This window comes from Triturus cristatus, chromosome 3_1, assembly GCF_964204655.1.
Source record: "Triturus cristatus chromosome 3_1, aTriCri1.1, whole genome shotgun sequence".
NCBI classification, from domain to species: Eukaryota; Metazoa; Chordata; class Amphibia; order Caudata; family Salamandridae; genus Triturus; species Triturus cristatus.
Genome location: NC_140583.1, coordinates 501,358,127 through 501,376,584, shown reverse-complemented (window position 1 = coordinate 501,376,584; position 18,458 = coordinate 501,358,127). Strand labels below are relative to the sequence as shown.

The following is an 18,458-nucleotide window of genomic DNA, read 5'->3' as shown; positions in this document are numbered from 1 at the left end:
CTTATTACATCAGGGATTCTCAAATTCTGAATTATTGAATATAGTTAACATAATAGACTTCGAAATAACATGAACAGGACAAAAGCCAACACGTTTGGGTAACTAGTACTTTTATTAGGGCACGGCTATTTTAAACATGGATAGTCCACAATAGGTGTTGTTTTTTCATCTCAGGTTTTAAAAAGTGAGTGAGTAAAGAACAAGTTAGTTACCTTCGGTAACGCTTTTTCTGGTGGATACAGTATTTCCCTGTGGATTCCTCACCCTTTGAATTAACCCATGCGCAGCTTTTGATGACGGAAACCTTTCTTTACAGCTCTCTTGGGTCGACGAGAACGTCACAATGGAACGGCTCGCATGCGACTCCGTGTGACATCATCGGAGCAATAAGAATACCTCGCAGGCATGCTGACGTCAGTTCCAATCATTTTCTTCTGTCTTTGAGGTGAACGGGTGAACTGACACCATATTCACAAGTATACACAGTATACAAAACACAACGAAAACTGTATCCACCAGAAAAAGCATTACTGAAGGTAAGTAACTGGTTCTTCTGATGGATATATCTGCCTGTGGATTCCTCACCTTTTAAATTGATTCCCCAAGCAGTCCCGCTCCTGGCGGAGGGTGCCTGCCTACCTATACCAAAAAATCCCGCAGCACAGAATGTGCAAAATGGCCACCCCTCCTCACCTCTGAGTTTAAGCAATAGTGCTTTCAAAAGTGTGGAGGGATGACCACGTTGCCACCTTGCAGAGGTCTACAACAAGGACACCTCTAGCTAAAGCCGAAGAAGACTTAGCTCTGGTGGAATGAGCTCGAATACCTTCAGGAGGCTCCTTCTTGGCCAAGGCGTAGCAGATCTAGATACAGAGGATGATCCATTTGGACAACGTTTTCTTGTGGATAGCCTTGCCCTTCATCTTGCCTACATACCTGATGAAAAGTTGGTCATCCAACCTGAAGTTCTTACTCCTGTCCAGGTAAAGCGGACAGTCCTCTTGGGGTACAGGCGGTCAAGTCTCTCCCCCTTCTTAGAAGGAAGGGTGAGGGGGAGGATAGAAAGTGGGTAAAGTGATGGATTGCCCTAGGTGGAAAGGAGTTACCTCTTTAGGTAGAAAAGCAGCTCTGGTCCTAAGAACCATCTAATCTGCATGGAATGAAGTAAATGGAGGCTTGCAGCTAAGAGCTTGCAACTCATTCACCCTCCTAGCGGAAGTGATTGCAACCAGAAATATTGTCTTAAACGCAAGGAACCTTAAGGGTTCAAAGGAAGAACCCATCAAAAAAGTGAGAACTAAATTTAAATCCCAATGAGGCATGATAAAGTGAGTGGAAGGAAACCTATTTGGGAGTCCCTTAATGAATTTCATAAGAGATTTAAATAAAGAGGGTTGATCTGGGATACAGAGAAAAGCCGACAAGGCAGAGAAGTAGTCTGTAACAGTAGCTACAGCACAACCTGGTTGAGCCAAGGAAAGAGGGAAACTGAGAATATCAGACAAACGGACATGCAAAGGATCAATCAATCTCTCTCCACATCACTTAAAAAACTTGGCCCACCTACCAGAATAGACATATTTGGTGGAGTATCTTCTGGCTGATAAAATAACATCCACCACATCCGGCGGGTGACAGAAAGACCTCAGGTTGCCAGCTCAATCTCCAGGCATGAAGGTGCATGCTCTGGAGGTGGGGGTGTAGAACCTCTCTGGCCAGATGATTCGCAAAATCAAGCAAGTCTGATGGTTCTGAGCCCAGGACCAGAGTCGCAGAGACGATACGACCCTACTTCTCCTTGCTTATTGATGTACCACATCGCAGTAGTGTTGTCCGTCAGAACCTGAAATGACTGACCGCGAAGGAAGGGAAGAAATGCCTTGAGAACCAAACGTATTACCCGCAATTCCAGAAAATCGATGTGAAACAATCTTTCCTCTGAAGACCAAAGGCCTTTGACCTCCAGATCCCCCAGATGAGCTCCCCACCCTAGAGTGGAGGCATCCGTTATCACTATGGTCACTGGAGAAGGAGGTTGAAACGGTCTTCCTTGAGACAGGTTGTCCGAAACACTCCACCACAACAGATCCGCTGCAGTGTCTGTGGAGATCCTGACCACCTCCTTGAGATCTCCGTTGTGTTGAAACCACTGTATGGAGAGGAACCACTGGAGGGCACTCATGTGCCAGCATGCATGGCTGACAAACAGTATGCAGGAAGAACAGACTGAGTAGGCGCAAGACCTTTAGAACTGGAACAACCGCTCTATTCTGAAAAAGTGGAATCATAGCCTGGATGTCTTGAATCCTCTACAGAGGCGGGAAGGCACGACTCACAGTAGTGTCCAGTACTGCCCCTATGAGCAGGTTGCGCTGCGAGGGCACCAGGTGAGATTTGGGTAAGTTTATGGAAAAACTCAAGTGTTATTACTTACAAATGATGCAGCACCATCTCTGGTGACTTTGCTTAAAGCCAGTCATCCAGACTGGAATCCCGACATTCTGAGAAGTGGTCCTGCCATCATCTTTGTGAAGACCCGAGGTGCGGAAGTAAGACCGAACGGAAGGACCACAAACTTGTAGTGTTGAGACCCTACTGTAAAATGGAGATACTTCCAATGCGGCTTCAGGATAGGAATGTGAAAATACGCATCCTGCAAATCGATTGACACCATCCAGTCTTCCTGCTGCAATGCGAGAAGAACCTGAGTCAGGGTCAACATCTTGAACTTCTGCTACGTGAGGTAAAAATTCAAGACCCTAAGGTCAAGGATCAGCCTCAATCAACCGTCCTTCTTAGGAATCAGGAAGTACTAGGAGTAGCACCCCCTGACCCCTTTCCTGCTCTGGTACCACCTCTATCGCACCTTTTTGCACTAAAGATAGAACCTCCTACTGTAGTAGCAACAGGTGCTCTTCTGAGCACCAACCCTGACGGGGGAACATAGGGGGAACTCCAGGAAGGGTAGGGCATACCCATTTTCCACAAGGTTCAACACCACATAGATCTGAAGTAACAAACCTCCAATTCCGTAGAAAATGGGACCACCGGCCTCCCAAGGGACAAACATGCTCTAGGATGGAGGACCTCGAGCTGCTTCCCTGCTGTACCAGTTAGAGGGGCAGAGGAGGAGGAGGAGGAGGAGGAGACTTGCCGCCGAGCCGTACCTCGCAGACGACCTCACCCTTTTCTCCTGTATGACCTGTACATGGGTTTCAACTGTTGCTGCCGTTTCGGTTGCTGCTTGGCTCGAAAGGATAAAGTCCTTCCAAAACCGCAAAACCTACGGTATCCAAAACCCCTGGACTGAGACTGAAGACCCAACAATCATGCTGTGGCTCTGCTATCTTTAAAGATCTGCAGCGCCGAGTCTGCTTTGGCACCAAAAAGACGAGATCCATAAAAAGGCAAGTCCAAGAGGATAGCCTGGACATCCGGTGAGAACCCAGATCCCCGGAGCCAAACGTGCCTCTTGGTCGCAACAGAGGAAGCATCACCCTGGCAACAGAGTCCGCAGTATCCAGACCCGAATGAAGCTTCAGAAGCACCTCCCATGCGGAGTCCATCAGAGCATGGATATAGCGACCCAGCAGGTATGTTGCATTCGTCGACTTAAGAGCCATACTAGCCTAAGAGAAAACTTTATTTGCGGATTTCTCCATACGTTTGGATTCTCTATCTGCAGGCGTAGATGGGAATGAGCTTGCAGACTGTTTAGAGGAGCACGGCACTAGGGCTAATAAACTCTCTGGTGACGGGTGGATAGATAGGAAAGCGGGATTCCCCTGGAGCCACCTTATATCTCCTTACCACCGCAGGAGTGGTCATTGGTTTCTGCTACAACTCCAAGATCGGCTCAGTCAAAGCCTGATTAAAACGAAACAAGGGTTCCGAGACAGAAGATGGAGAATGAAGCCCCTCAGTCAAGATGTTAGACTGGAGTTCTGCAGTAGGAAATTGCAAATCTAGCAAATTTGCCTCCTTCCTAATTACAGAAAGACACGTCTTGCGTTGGAAGGCCTTTAGGAGAGGAGAGCTCCCATTCAGGAGATGTATCCAGGCCACTAGCCTCCTGCAGGCTCTCAAATTCTTATTCAGGGTCGACACTCTCACTCTCCTCAGCCTCCTGCTGCTGCCATTGATACTCCTCTTCCATCAGCCTTTGTGCTTCCCTTGTGGACCTAATTCTTAGGTCTGGCATCGGTGGTGCGAGACGTGGCGCCGGTGACTTCGGGATCGGCGGTGACTTCGGAATCGGCATCTACGGGAGTTCCACCGGGATAGTAGAAGATGCCGGACAAGGTTGGCTGGCGCCGGACAGAAGCCAGACAGCGTCGAGGGGATCCATCCAACAGCACTCTTTCCTCAAGGGGACTGCACCGGCGTCGAGAAACTCGGTGTCGGGAGAGACCAACTCCCTGGAGTCATGGCAAAAAAGGCATGAGAGGTGCCTGAGGAAAGTGAGGTGGCAAGCCGTCCATGGGGCCAATCGGCGCACCTGCAGGGTAACAAACCAAACATCGCATTGAGGAAATGCGAAGGATCCGTAGCAGGAGGCGGGATACCCAGGATCTGGTACTGCGGGTTCTGAGACCGCTTGAGAAGGCAGCCTAATTGGCTCCGTCTGTGGTGTCGGAGACCCTGGAGTCGGGGGTGAAGTAGCCGGCAGTGGAGGCGTGGTTTCTCTCAGCAGCAGTAAATCTCTCGGAGCCAGAGACTGGACTGGGGTAACCTGGAGAGAAGAAGAAGGAGAGAATTCGCTCTTGCGATTAAATCGGGGAGCCATAGACCCAGACTTCCGTGTCCCATTCTTTGACGAACAGCGTTGAGATCCGTGGCGCCGCTTCTTTGTATGTATTCTCGACATCTTCGAGGTATGCGGAGTCGGCGACTTGGACTGGGACCTCGACCTCCTTCGACCTCTTTTCTGTTTTTTGCTGTAGCCATAAACAGCTTGGCCTCCCTCTCCTTTAAAGCCTTGGGGATTCATGCGCCTGCATGAACAACACTCCCCGACGTCATGGTCCACAAAAGGCACCACAAACAATCTTCATGGGGGGCAATAATCAACATATGACCCCCACATTCCCTGCATGGTTTTAAACCGGTCTTCCTCTGGGTAAAAAGGATCACTGCTACAAATACTCTAAGTACTTACTACAAAGAAACTCCCAGAAATGGAGAGCCCTAGAAAAAAACTGTTACACGTCGACGGCGCAGAAAAAAGGGGACTGATGTCAGCACGCCAACAAGGTCTTCTTATGGCTCCGATGACACCACACGGAGACGCGTGCGGAGCCGTTCCATTTTGACGTCCTTGTCGACGTGGGAGAGCTGTAAAGAAAGGTTTCCGTCATCGAATGTTGCGCATGGGGGAGTTCAAAAAGTGAGGAATTTATAGGCAGATGTATCCATCAGAATCTAGAGTTCAGTATGTGCCTGGGTAATGAACTCTGTTAAAGGACTTCTACGTCAGGTAGGGCACGGTTTCACTTTCTATTCATGTAAAGTGGGAATGCTTAGGTGGCTGGGAGTTGACACTCAGCTTGTATGTTTAAAAAACTTTCTGAACTGGGCACAGGTATAACCTAAATGTTCAAAGCAACCATTTTAGCAGAAATACTTATTTTTGGAGATTTGCTAAAATATCTTTCAGAGAACACCCAGAATTGCATTAAAAGGAGAAGTCCTGGGATATGTCTATTTCAACGAACAGCACACTTTCAGATTGTCAATAAGTAGACAATTTGAAAGTTTAAAGGAAATGTGAAATTTTACATTTTACTCCCAATGTAAATATATTTCATTTGGGCAATATATCCCTTACTTTCCCAACATCAATACAGAACTAGTCCGATCTTTTTGTGGAGTAATATTTTCTGCGTATTTTTGGGTAGACATAGTAGACAATGTTCTAACTTTTTGGTTGTTTCCAAGATGTCCACATGACCAAAAAGATACTCCCAGCTTTGCACTCCAATCTTAAATGGTTAATAGTAGAAAATCTTGCCAACTCTCAAAAATTCTAAAGTTGGAAACATCATAGGCACTCAAACATTTGCATATCCGGATTCTGTGAATTCACATATGTAATTTGTAGAGGCCACATTTTGTGCAGCTAAGCTTAGTTCTGGTATGTAGAAGTTTCCGTGAACCACACTCCTTAGCTACAACAACTTATACACCTCCTTCTAAAATAGATCTTAATACGTTCTATCTGACTATAAGGACACACATCGCATTTATTTTATATCAGTAAAAAAACCCTGCCCTTATTAAACCTATTAACTAAGTGTAAGAAAAAAGCGGAAAAAAGTGAAGATCTATATACAGTGTTAAATGTATGTTTGGAAGGAAAAGTGGCTTACTTGTAATCCTACTTCTCTGTCCTGAGTAAACAAATTGAATATTCCAGTGCATGTGCAGGGTCTCTGCAATACTATTGGAAAAACAGTTTGAGTATAATAATGTTCCTGCATGAGACAATATTTTCTACTTTTTTGGTTTAAAAACCAGTCCCAATTAGCCAAAATAAAATGTTTACATTCAGCTGAAAACACTGCTGAAATCCTCCCTTTTTAAAACCCCCAAAAATAGAGAAAATGGAGCCTCTAATAGGCCGAGCATAAGCAGGCTCAAATTAAGACACAGCACCTAGAGCAAGGAAACTTTCTCAGCATGCAAATCAGGGTCTGTGAGGCAGTTCGTTTTGAAGTAGATATGAGATATTTAATGTAACCACAGTCCTTATTCCATAGGTCCTTTGAAAAAGAGGGAGGTTTATGGATTCAGGGTGAATACCCATGACAGAGAACTAGGATTACAGATAAAAGTATTTTCATTCGGTCAAGGGATTTACTCTGAGATCCATAAATAAAATGAACAGAGTAGCAAGCTAAAAGAGCTCTTTGCCCGGAGGAGGGTTTGAAAGACAGCAGCGAAAAGGCAAAGACTATTACTGAGCAAATAAATTGTGCAAACAAGCCTGACCAATCAGAGTATCCTTTCTGGAATCAGAGTCCAAACAATAATGTTTGCCACAGGTGTGAACAAATTTCCAGGTCGCTGGTTTAAATATATTTTAGATAAGGACATTCCTCATGAGAGCAATAGTAGCTGCTTTCCCACCAGTAGAATAACCCCTAGTCTTGCCTGGAAGGGCTTACTCGTCTTTTGATAGCATATTATGTTTGAGAAACAATCCATCTAGCTATGGTTTGTTTCGCAAAAGCTAAACCTATACACTACTTTATAAATAGTAGTTGTTTGGATTGGCAAACAGATTTAGTCTTATCTAGGTTCATATGGTATTAGAGATCTTTCTGCCGGAGAGAAATGGTCTGTAAAGAACTTGGAAAAAGAGATTGCCTGATTTATATGAAAATCAGCAATGACTCTAGGCAAAAGGGAAGGATGAGTTCTTAAGGAAACTTTATTACAGTGGACAGTTCATCTGAACAGAGAGCCTGAAACTCACTCACTCTCCTGACTGAAGTGATAGCAACCAGAAACGTGACTTTGCAAGAAATATGTTGACGATCTGCCTTGTGCATTGGTTCAAAGGGGGAACCTAACAATTTGGAAAGCATAATATTAAGTTCCCTAGTAAGAGATTCAATTGGCTGTGTTGCAAGTATTCAGACGGGGACTCATGTTCAGCAATTGAAGGCTGGGATGGTAAATCCTGACTGATATCCTAGTAAACAGGTTTGGTTTAAGCATAAGCCTCTTGTGAGATTAAACCGATAGGTGGAAAAGGTCCGAGTATCATCACCTTCTCGGCCAATCCAGTGCTATTTGTATCATTTTCATCTCACACTGTATCATCTGGATTATTATGTTGGTAAGCAGTGGAATCAGTGGAAAAGTGTATGTGAAAGTCCTCAACCTGTCTATCAAATGGGCATTGCCCCGCAATCTGCGTTCTGGACGTGAAGGCATGCATTCCCAGAGTACCCCATTAATCGAAGATGCTTTGAGGCACAGTGTCATCTAGTGCCCATTGGTGATGTTCCAGAAAATGTTTGCTAAGCTTGTCTGCCTTTGTGTTCAGTAGCTCTGGATGATGTACTACCATCAGAGAGATGTCATGCCCAGATCCGATGATATTCTCTTGACAAGACTCTGGATTTTGTAGCCCTCGTTTGTTCGGCAATACAGATGGAATGAACAAGTTCAGAGAGAGAGAGAGAGAGAGAGAGAGAGAGAGAGATGGATAGCTCTCAACTACAGCAAATCGATCTGGTAAAGTTACTCAGCAGGAGACCATTTGCCTTACATTCTGCTCAAAGATCTTCCATGTAAGCTCCACAGCCCTCTAGCGATGCATAGTAACTGAGATGGAGATTTGAGGTTTCTGGAATGGGACTTCTTTCATCATGTTAGTTCTGTTGCACAAGACCTCAAGATACCAAAGGGTCAATGTGTCAAGAGTAATTTTCTGATCCCAATTTCAGGTCTTCTGACAACATTGGTCTTTTAGGCACTCCTGCAGTGGATGCACTGGAACAAGAAAAATGCACAATACCATGCTTCTAAGAAGAGATGGCACCTGCCGGACTGAGCCAATGTTACTTTCAAGCAATCTTCATACATAAAGGAGACAGTCATTTCTCTGAATTATGGCTTCTAGATATTGTATTGTCTGAATTTTTGGAGGATTGGTTTGGATGAATAGATTTGTAAGCCCAAATCATGAAGTAGTGATAGAATGGTGACTATATGCTAACACAATGTAGATCTGATGTTGGCCTTTATCAACCAGTCATCCAAGTAAAAGTAGACGAACATTCCCCTATTCCTCATTATGGGGGTAATTACAAGTCTGGCGGTCCATGGACCACCAGATTCATGGAGGTGCGGCAGCGGCAGTCTCTCGACCACCCTACTACGACCAGGGTGGTCGGGCCGCCCTGGGACCACCACAATCGGCAGGGATCGGAGATCCCTGGGGGTGGCGCTGCGGTCTTGAGCACACAATATGCTCTGCGGGGCAGCTGTGGCCTGCTAAGCACATTACGAGTTTCCTCATCGCCGCACATTTCTTGGCAGACGCAGGTACTGCCTTTGATGTTCCCATTATGGTGCCTATTTCATAGGCACCGCCCTGCGAATACCAAAGATCCGCCTGCCAGACAGGAGAAAAAGTCTGATCTGGCGGGCAGTTCGTACATGGGTTTGGCAGAGCAGGGCGGTCCCACTCCAGCAGGCCAAACTTATAATAAGGCCCAATGCCCAAGTACAAATGGCAGGTCTTTTGAGAAAATTCTTTGTGCTGAAGGGCAGGAGTTAAAATTGGTAATGAGAATGATACACTTTGAAGCAGAGGAATTTCCAAAGCATCTTGAATATTGGAGTATGAAAGTAGGCATTCTAGGTAGCATGATTTTAACCAATCTCCTTTGTGAAGATGAGGAAATGTTTTGTGAAGAGCCAGCATTCGATACATTTTCTCTTCATCCATTTGTTTTTAGCTTGAGATCTAGTATATGAAAGAATTTCAGTTTGACTTCTTTTCTGAACCAAGAAATAACATAAATAAATCCCTTTCATTCTGAGACTTGGGGACTTTTTCAATTGCTCTTTAGTAGAGTCATTACTTCCAGCATTAAATGTTTGAAGTGTAGATGTTTGGTAATCTTCTGTGGTATTGAACTTTCAGAAGAACAGAATCTCATTTTGAAACCAGATTTGACAATACTCAGCACCGAACTGTTGCTTGTTATTTTCTGTGATGAGTAAAATGATTGGTAACATTCCTTCCCACCGGAGTGCTGATCAAAAGTGCTTCAACCACAGTTGCAGTAGCTCGTTGAGAACCCAGTTTCTTTTGAAAATTCTTTTGAAAATATTGTATTTAAGGTTGCTGTTCTCAGCGCTGAAATTTCAGCTGCCTCCTCCAAAAGGGCACCTGGGAACAAGGTTGACCTTTCCCATAATCCTTTAGCTGGACATTTTCAGGATTTAATTTTCTTTTCCAATTCCACTGATTTGAGGGTCTCTGACTCATTTCTCATTCACTAGAGCTCATCATCTGCGTTTAGGTCAAACAGATATTCTCCAGTAAAATACATGGGCAATTTCTTTTGTTAAGCTTGAGGAGAAAGAGTCGCACATCTAAGCCAAGAACAGCGCCCGACCGACAGTTTCTGAAAAATATCTCTTGCTGTCAAATCTGCTGACTCCTTGTCCACACTGATAGCATGATCAAAAGTAATCATGCCAATGTGAAGAATCATGTTCTCGAACTCTGTTCTGTCTTCGGCAAAGAAGCTGAAATACTTTTTTGCCGCAGTGTAATAAGGTGCCAGATTTTCTCTCAGAAAGAGACGGTCCAATTCTGGAGCTCTACACTTTTTTTCTTATTTGCAGTCGATAGGTGTAATAGAAGAATGCCTCAGAAAAGTGTATGCAGTTGGTTCAATTAGACCTAGAACCATCTAAGCTTGTCTGGTGGATTTAATTTAGGTATCTGGCGCCAAGAGAGATATCACATTTGTAGTAATCGTTTGATTAAATCTGAACGTGCTATAAGGTAGGAAGAACCACCTAGACTTCCTAGAATTATGAGTAAAACTCTAACCAATTAAGATCACTCCTTAGCACACGTTTTTGATTATAAGCAATAGGTATAAACAGTATATTGGCATAAATAAACAATATATAAATCAGGAATTGGTCGTTTCTTCTTGTCAGTTGTTCTTTAATAGTATATACTTCTCCTTAGTCTGTCTGTCACCAGCCAACACGTGTTTCGTTGCTTATGGGAATAGTCGACCCGCAACTTTGTCAAGGCTCTATTCAGACTGAGTAAAAACGTTAGTCGGCGTTGTTAATTCCAAACCGCAGATGGTTTCAATTTTCTTATGCGTTTCATGTGCGATTTATTCCTCGTCTTCTGTTAGTGCTATATTTCGTAGTGTAGCGGTGTACCAAGTGTCCGTGGTGGTCGCCCCAGTCGAGTACGCTGGCGTCAGTTTGGCCGTATACGAGTTACTAAGTTATAGACGAGATCACGTATTGAATACGTGATCTCGAAGACGAGGAATAAATCGCACATGAAACGCATAAGAAAATTGAAACCATCTGCGGTTTGGAATTAACAACGCCGACTAACGTTTTTACTCAGTCTGAATAGAGCCTTGACAAAGTTGCGGGTCGACTATTCCCATAAGCAACGAAACACGTGTTGGCTGGTGACAGACAGACTAAGGAGAAGTATTTACTATTAAAGAACAACTGACAAGAAGAAACGACCAATTCCTGATTTATATATTGTTTATTTATGCCAATATACTGTTTATACCTATTGCTTATAATCAAAAACGTGTGCTAAGGAGTGATCTTAATTAGACCTAGAACCAGTGCCATGCTTCTTACTTGAACCTCTGGAAGTAATGCTTCAAAGATCACAGCTGTTTCAGTGTGGGAGTCACAGTCTCTATGTTGTGCTTCCAAGCCGCTTCGATTGCGGTCTTCTAAAAAGCTCCCACATCATCCACTGGGGAGATTCTAGGAGGTGGAGAGACCAGAGACCTGACAAACAGGCTAAATCTCTATCAGAAGAAGATGAAGAACTTGGAGGGCTTATGGGTATGTGCCTGGATAGTCTTGGAAAAAGTTGCGAAGAATAACACTTCAGGCGATATAGAGGTAAAAAAGCAATTCCTATAACAAAGATTTACAGGAATGTAAGGAAGACATTAAATGATGTTGAGGGAACCCAAAACACCACCCCCCCCCCCCAAAAAAAAAAATCACAGGTTTCCAGCCAAAAAAGCATGTAATAAGGTAACAGTGTCCAGGGATTCTTCTCTGCAAAGCCTGAAAAACGAACTCCCTCATCTGTACTGCATAATGGGAAGGCTCTATGGCTCTGGAATTCTTAAATGTGCAACGTTTTAATTTGGGCAGGCTTGTGGCTGCATGTTTCCTAATTTGGGGGTTTTAAAAAAGTTAGTAGTTCAATAGTGTTTTCACCCAAAGATAAAATAAAAGGGAGAGGTAGAACAAGCTTTTGCCTCATACAGGCATTCTTTTTATACTGGTATTCTTTTTCCAATAGTAGTCAGGGATCATGTATATGATATAATCTTATGGACATCAATGAGAATCCCATGGAAGAGACCTTAGAGTAGATTTTAGCATATGAAAACAGCGGAAAGCAAGTAAGCCAAGGGTAGCCTTTGATTCCATTTTCACCAAGTGTTTGCAAATGCAAAGTGAGCCAAGATGAAGGTTAGAAGTGTGTTTCTGATGTGCACACGGATGTCAGGGCATTAACTCCCTTGGGTGGCTAGAAAAGCGATGTTTATGGGGAAGTGCCCTCTAAACATCGAACCACCCTAGTCAACATGTTATTTTGGGTTACTTACCTATATTCTTTTCTAGCCACTGATGCCCTTCTATCATCTGATCAATGATGGCGAAATAATGTGTATTGGCTTCATCAGGCATCACCCATCCACCAGTTGCCATCTCAAGCTGGCCATTCGCCACTAACCTTCAAATTAAGAAATAATTAATTAAATATCACCATTGAAATAATCAGATAAACAGTAAAACTGTGAAATTGAAGTGCAATATTTATGTTGAAACAGATATAGAAATGCTACGCCATCATTACTGAACACTATTCGGACAACTCGGGATGTAAAACACCTCTTCACTCTGCTACAATATGTACTTGAAACCAAACTGCCAATGTCTGATACTTCTGTTCCCTCCATTCCATATGGCAATAAACAATGTTTTAGCTTAATGCATCCTGGCTATGAAATAATGTGCCAAGCAGAAAGAAAAAACTAACGATGTACCCCCATCATTACAGCAAAAGTCATTACCCCTCAGACACTACAATTCAATGGGAGGCAGTACAACACAGGTCAGTTGTCCTACATTAACAATAGGCATCACTATGCATGGGACATTACAAAGCAGGAAAGTACTGGTAGGTAGGGATATGTATATATGAGTCAAGCAATTAATTTGAGAACCAATTTAGGATGCATCATATGTGCACACGGTGGTGTCAGTATGTGGTATTCAGTTGATTTTAAAAAATGCTTATAGGGTTATTTGTTTATGCCCATAGACATTTGAGACATTATGAACGGAGGCAATGCATCAGAGTAAAAAGGATGCTCTTTGATGATGTGAAAGTAAGTTCTCAAAATAAAGGTGGTTCAGAGGAGTAGGTCCACTCGGGCTCAACTGTGATTTGCAAGACAATAGGGTGAATGTGTCCCAAAGTGAAAATTGCATTATAAATAACGCTACGAAAATTATTTTGGCATTAATTTCATTGTGTTGGACAATATAAGATATCAAGATGGCAAATTAATTTTTTTTTTTTAAATGGTTGACGCTTGAAATTCCAAAGTGAATTATGAATCATCATGACAACTGCTCAGATATAAGACTGATTTCTGGAGTTTTTCTTAAGTATCCATGGATCACGTGTCACTATTTAAAGTTTACCAATGGAGCTGCAGGCATGTGAACAAGGCCAGTGTTGTGGACGAAACACGGCACGGGATGGCGATTTGTTGTGCAGAATAAAAAATTTCTAGGAAAGAATTCAGCGTCATATCCAACTTTGACTGATCGCTGTCTCCCGAGCCACTTCACCACGGTGAGCTGACGGTGGGGTAGCGAGTCCCAAAAAATCCATAGACCGTGCTTAATCTTTCCAAGAAAAACACACCGCGGCTCTGCTACTTTTCAAATGTGTTTCTTTTATTCCTGCAGCAACATTACTCAACACGTTTCGGAGCTCCTTGTTCACGAGTGCCGAGAGCTCCGAAATGGCTGAGTAATGTTGCTGCAGGAATAAAATAAACACACTTGAAAAGCAGCTGAGCCGCAGTGTGTTTTTCTTGGAAAGATTAAGCACGGTCAATGGATATAGATATATCTAGATAAAGATATATATATATATTCCAACAAATTCACCGACGGGTGCTCGCCATATCGTGAGGATGGCACTCACGTAAATGTGTGACAAAAAAAGCAACACGGAGCACTCGCAGGACTAGGTATTTCTCCTTTATTCAGCCAACATGTTTTGGCAGGATGTCTTTCTCAATGCTAATTTCAAAGTAAAATTGACCCCTTTATTGGATTGGTTAAAAAGTCCAATGCCCTGTTCTCATTGGAGGATAAAAAAATGTGGATAACAAGGGAGGACTTGCATATCTTTGTCACAATACTTATATATCTGCCATGATGGTGTGATACATTTCACATTTGATAATATAGTTCTCCCAAACATTGAGCCCTGGATGGGCTGCCGCATAAGATCCTAGGAGCCATGTTCATTGACCTTCAGAACTGTATCAAAGGAATGCACCCTTCGTTCCTGTTGCAACTGTAACAGTCTATATGCACATTTCCACGGGCATCAGAACAATGACTGTACATCCCTGGATTTAATTAATTCACTACCTATGTTGAATGCATAAATACTTTCTACTGTCACAGTGCGACGGTTCTGGCAATTTCTACTTTATGAATTCCAACATATTCCACCAGCCTTTTGCAGGTGCGCTCCATATCGTGAGGGTGGCACTCACTTAAATATGCAGACAAAAAAGCAACACGGAGCACTCACAGGATCAAGCATCCCGTCTTTATTCAGCAAACATGTTTCGGTGGGAAGCCTCATGTTTACGTGAGTGCCACCCTCAAAGCCTATTAGAAAGAGGAGGGGGCTTGTGGCCCCCTTCCCCGTTTAAACAAAAAAAGGACCCAGGGGATGGGGTCGTGTCATCAGTGACGTCATAAATAATGTCATATAACAGGTTATGAGTGATGTAATATGTGAGGTCATAAGCAGTGCATGCCACAGACGCTAGTTATTGTTAGCTCTGCTAATTATAACTGATGAATTTCAGTGTTTTTAACGATAATGTTGTCACTGACATATTCAAAAAACTATTACTTTAACCAATGTTTTTTTCAGTGAATATATATTCACATTAGTAGCGCGTCATGTGAAGAAGACTGAGTTGCATATACACACACAAATAAAAAAATAGTTTTGAAAAATATAAAAAGAATATAAGTTGACATATGACTGACTGACATAAGTATAAGTTGCACCACCATAGATTTCAGATGTCATCAGTGATGTAATAATTAAGGCCATTAACAGTGCATCACAGAGGTGCAAGTTATACTTATGTCAGTGATGAATAACATTGGCTTTTTCAGTGAATTTCTAAGGTGTTTTAACGTAAATTTAAATCTCACTACATTCATTTTGTATAACTCCACTTTTCCCTCAGTTTTTTCTGTAAATGTATATGGCTTTTTAACATTAAGTACTATCTTATTATGGTAAGTGTGCAGCCGCCCCCGCCGCGCACGTCAAAAGGTCAGGCCTGTAGCAGGGCCTTGCACCCATCCCACTGCTAGAAGCCACCCCACGAGCAGCACACCGGCCACAGACCTCCAAACCCACATTTTATTTTCGCTGTGGGGAGACATTCTTATGGGTTCTTGAACTTCAGCAAACTTGAAGTGTTGACAGTTGTCCTTTATTTTTTTTAAGCACTTTATAACTTTTTCAATCACTGCTGCAGGAGAAACACCATAAGACTTGACATTACATTTGTGTTCCATAGCACATTCAAGCCGAAATATATCCTACATTTGCGCATGCCAACAGAGATAACTGAATTTTGATATCAGAGTCCATCTAGAGAAGGACTTAAGTCCAAACTAATGCTCCTCTGTATTCAATGTACTGGTCGACAAATGTAGGACATCTTGCATAACCTTGACTTGTGCAACTCTGCTGACATAGTGGTCAGTCTCTTCCCCACAGTCCGATCTCTTTTCATGTACGTTTTGAATGGCAACCATAAAAGAACAACTCTGCGCACTCAATCATGAAAAATAGCAGACAATTTTTCCATTGCATTTATGTTCCAGATCTTACTCGACCATGCAGGAGGACATCAGTCCCAGCAGCCTCAGAGTCGACCTCACAGAATTCCAGGACCAAGTCTGAAATATCGGGATCACAGCCTAAATGTGCTGGGCTCCCAGGGGAAGGCAAGATTTGAACGGTGTCCAGAATGGCTCAGATGAAGGAGAGCATCTGAGATTGAGTCAGGTGTGATTTTGGCATGTTGATAGTGAGCCCCAAAGATTACAGGAGGTTTTATTTTCTTCTATGTAGTAAGTAAATTATTTAGCTACTACGCACGTGGTAAGCTTACCTAGCAAAGACAAAAGGATAATAGGGTGATAGCTTAACACATTGCTGCTATCCAGATTTTGTTTCTCCAAGAAGGACCTTAATACTAATTTATTCTGTTCCTCCAAGACTGCATCAGATGTTGAAGATGGAGATTATTTCATTTATCATTGGTGCCACTGTCTTATTACAACCTTAAAAAACTAACTAGGCAAACATGGTCAGGGAAACCTGATTTAACCTTATTTAGCACAGTTTCCATCTCCTCCTGGTCTGGCAAACTGACCAGTAATTAAGCAATAGTCTTGCTATGGCCATTAAGATCAAATTAGAACTAGGTTTGAGAGTTCAAAGCACTTTTGATCCTCTGATAGATGTTTTAAATTTTACCAAATAAAAAATGTGGTAGTTCATCATTGAAGGCTTGATCAGTAAACTTTCCATCTTTTCTGATTTCTATACTATTTTCTATACTGTTGTGCTATTTACCTAAGTCGGCTATACTTTGGGTTATAATCATGTGATAATGTCACTGGTCTATAATAAACTATATCCTTATTAATTTTGATATGCCACTTCATTTATGGATTCATATTTTTGTTTGTGGTGTGACAATGCATTATTCGTAGGAGATTATAAGCGAAATGGACTGACTTTGAAAGGGTAACACAAACAGATATGTTGTTTAGCGCAGTGGTACAGGCAAGAGGCTTCAATGAAAGAGATTAGGTTTCGTTCTACAGTCTGACATTGAATATTGAGTCACAAGTTAGGGTTTATCATAATATAAATATGTAGTTTTTCTTAATTTTACTCCCTGCATAGCCTTTTCTATCTGTTCATCACTAAGGTTATAACAAGAAGTTTTAACACTATCTTGTAAATGGTTTTTGTCTTGAGAAAAACCTGCCTGGTAAGGGGTCAGAACACCTGGACTATGTGGGCCATGCCCGAAAGAGTTTTGTTTTATCTCCAAATCTTGTGAAGGGCTGGTGTCTTTTTTTTCTGCAGCCATGCACATGACTCCTAGAGCACAGCACTGGATTAACAAGAGGTGTTCGAGTGACAGATCTTATATATAAACATGCAAGATATATGCAACATAAAAAAATTATAAAATGTTTGTGAATATAAATAAACAATATATGAATATATAAAGAACATATATTGAACAGTGTTGGTCAGTCACCACTGTGTCACTGAGTAGTTATAGTTGGTTCAGAGTTTCCATAAGATGGGTATTTTTATTTTGCTAATAACGGTCATTATTTGATAAATCTGTACGTAACTTTAAAAAAGAAAAAAAAAAGTTCAGCCACTTCGGCTTATTCCAGAGTTTTCTGCCCATGCCCATTCATCAAGCAAGGACCAAGAACAAGTATTGGCAAAGCAAATAGGTCTCACTTATGCAAGCACTATTGGCTTTGCCAATATGTTCTATCCATGTTGTACACCAGCGTGGCAGCTGTTCAGCATAGCTAAAAGCTAGTGGCGTTAATGAGAGTGGAAAGTCAAAGGAGTATCGTGGAGTAGAGTGGGGTGTTATGGAGTGGCATCGAGAGTTGTGGAGTGGTGTAGAGTAGAGCTGAGTAAAGTTGAGTGGAGTGACAAAGTGGAGTGTCGTGGATGGAGTAGCGTGTCGTAAAGTGGAAATGCTCAAAGTAGAGTTGAGTGTCAAACTAGAGTGGAGTCGAGTGTCACATTAGAGTGGAGTAGAGTGTCACAGAAGAGTGGAGTACTGGAGCGGCGTAGAGTGGAGTACTAGAATGGAGTAGTGGTTCGTAGAACAGAGTGGAGTAAAGTGTCATGGACGGGCATAGAGGGAGTTGCATAGAGCATCATAGAGTGAATTAGTATTGTAGACTGACACAGAGACGAGTGGGGAGCTGCAGAGTAGAGTGAGAGTGGAGCAGAGATTAATGAGAGTGGCAGAGTGGAGTGTTGTAGAGTGGAGTAGAGTGGCCTAGAGTGATGTGGCGTAAACAGTAGACTGCCATAGATTGAAGACTGCTGTGGCTTAGAGTGCATTGGTTTTGAGTAAAGTGGTGTATGCTGCATTGGCGTAGAGTGCCGTGACGCAGGGTGGAGTGGCACAGAGTGGTATAGCGTGCAGTGGCGCAGAGTACATTGTTTCAGAGTGGAGTGAAGTGGTGTAGGGTAAAGTGGAGTGGTGCATGATAGGGTGCAGAGGTGTAGAGTAGAGTGGCGTGGAATGCAGTGGTGCTGAGTAGATGAGAGTGGCGGAGAGTGCAGT

At 42.7% G+C, this 18,458-nt stretch overlaps 1 protein-coding gene across 6 annotated transcripts in view; it reads right to left on the bottom strand.

The window, feature by feature from the left end:
- MAN2A2 (mannosidase alpha class 2A member 2) overlaps positions 1-18,458 on the bottom strand; it is a 658,091-nt gene that overhangs the window by 496,351 nt on the left and 143,282 nt on the right. For all 6 annotated transcript variants that reach the window (XM_085644368.1, XM_085644371.1, XM_085644369.1 and 3 more), the window contains one exon: positions 12,375-12,502. In XM_085644368.1, coding sequence (XP_085500494.1) covers positions 12,375-12,502 — 128 coding nt within the window. The remainder of the gene's footprint in view (positions 1-12,374; positions 12,503-18,458) is intronic.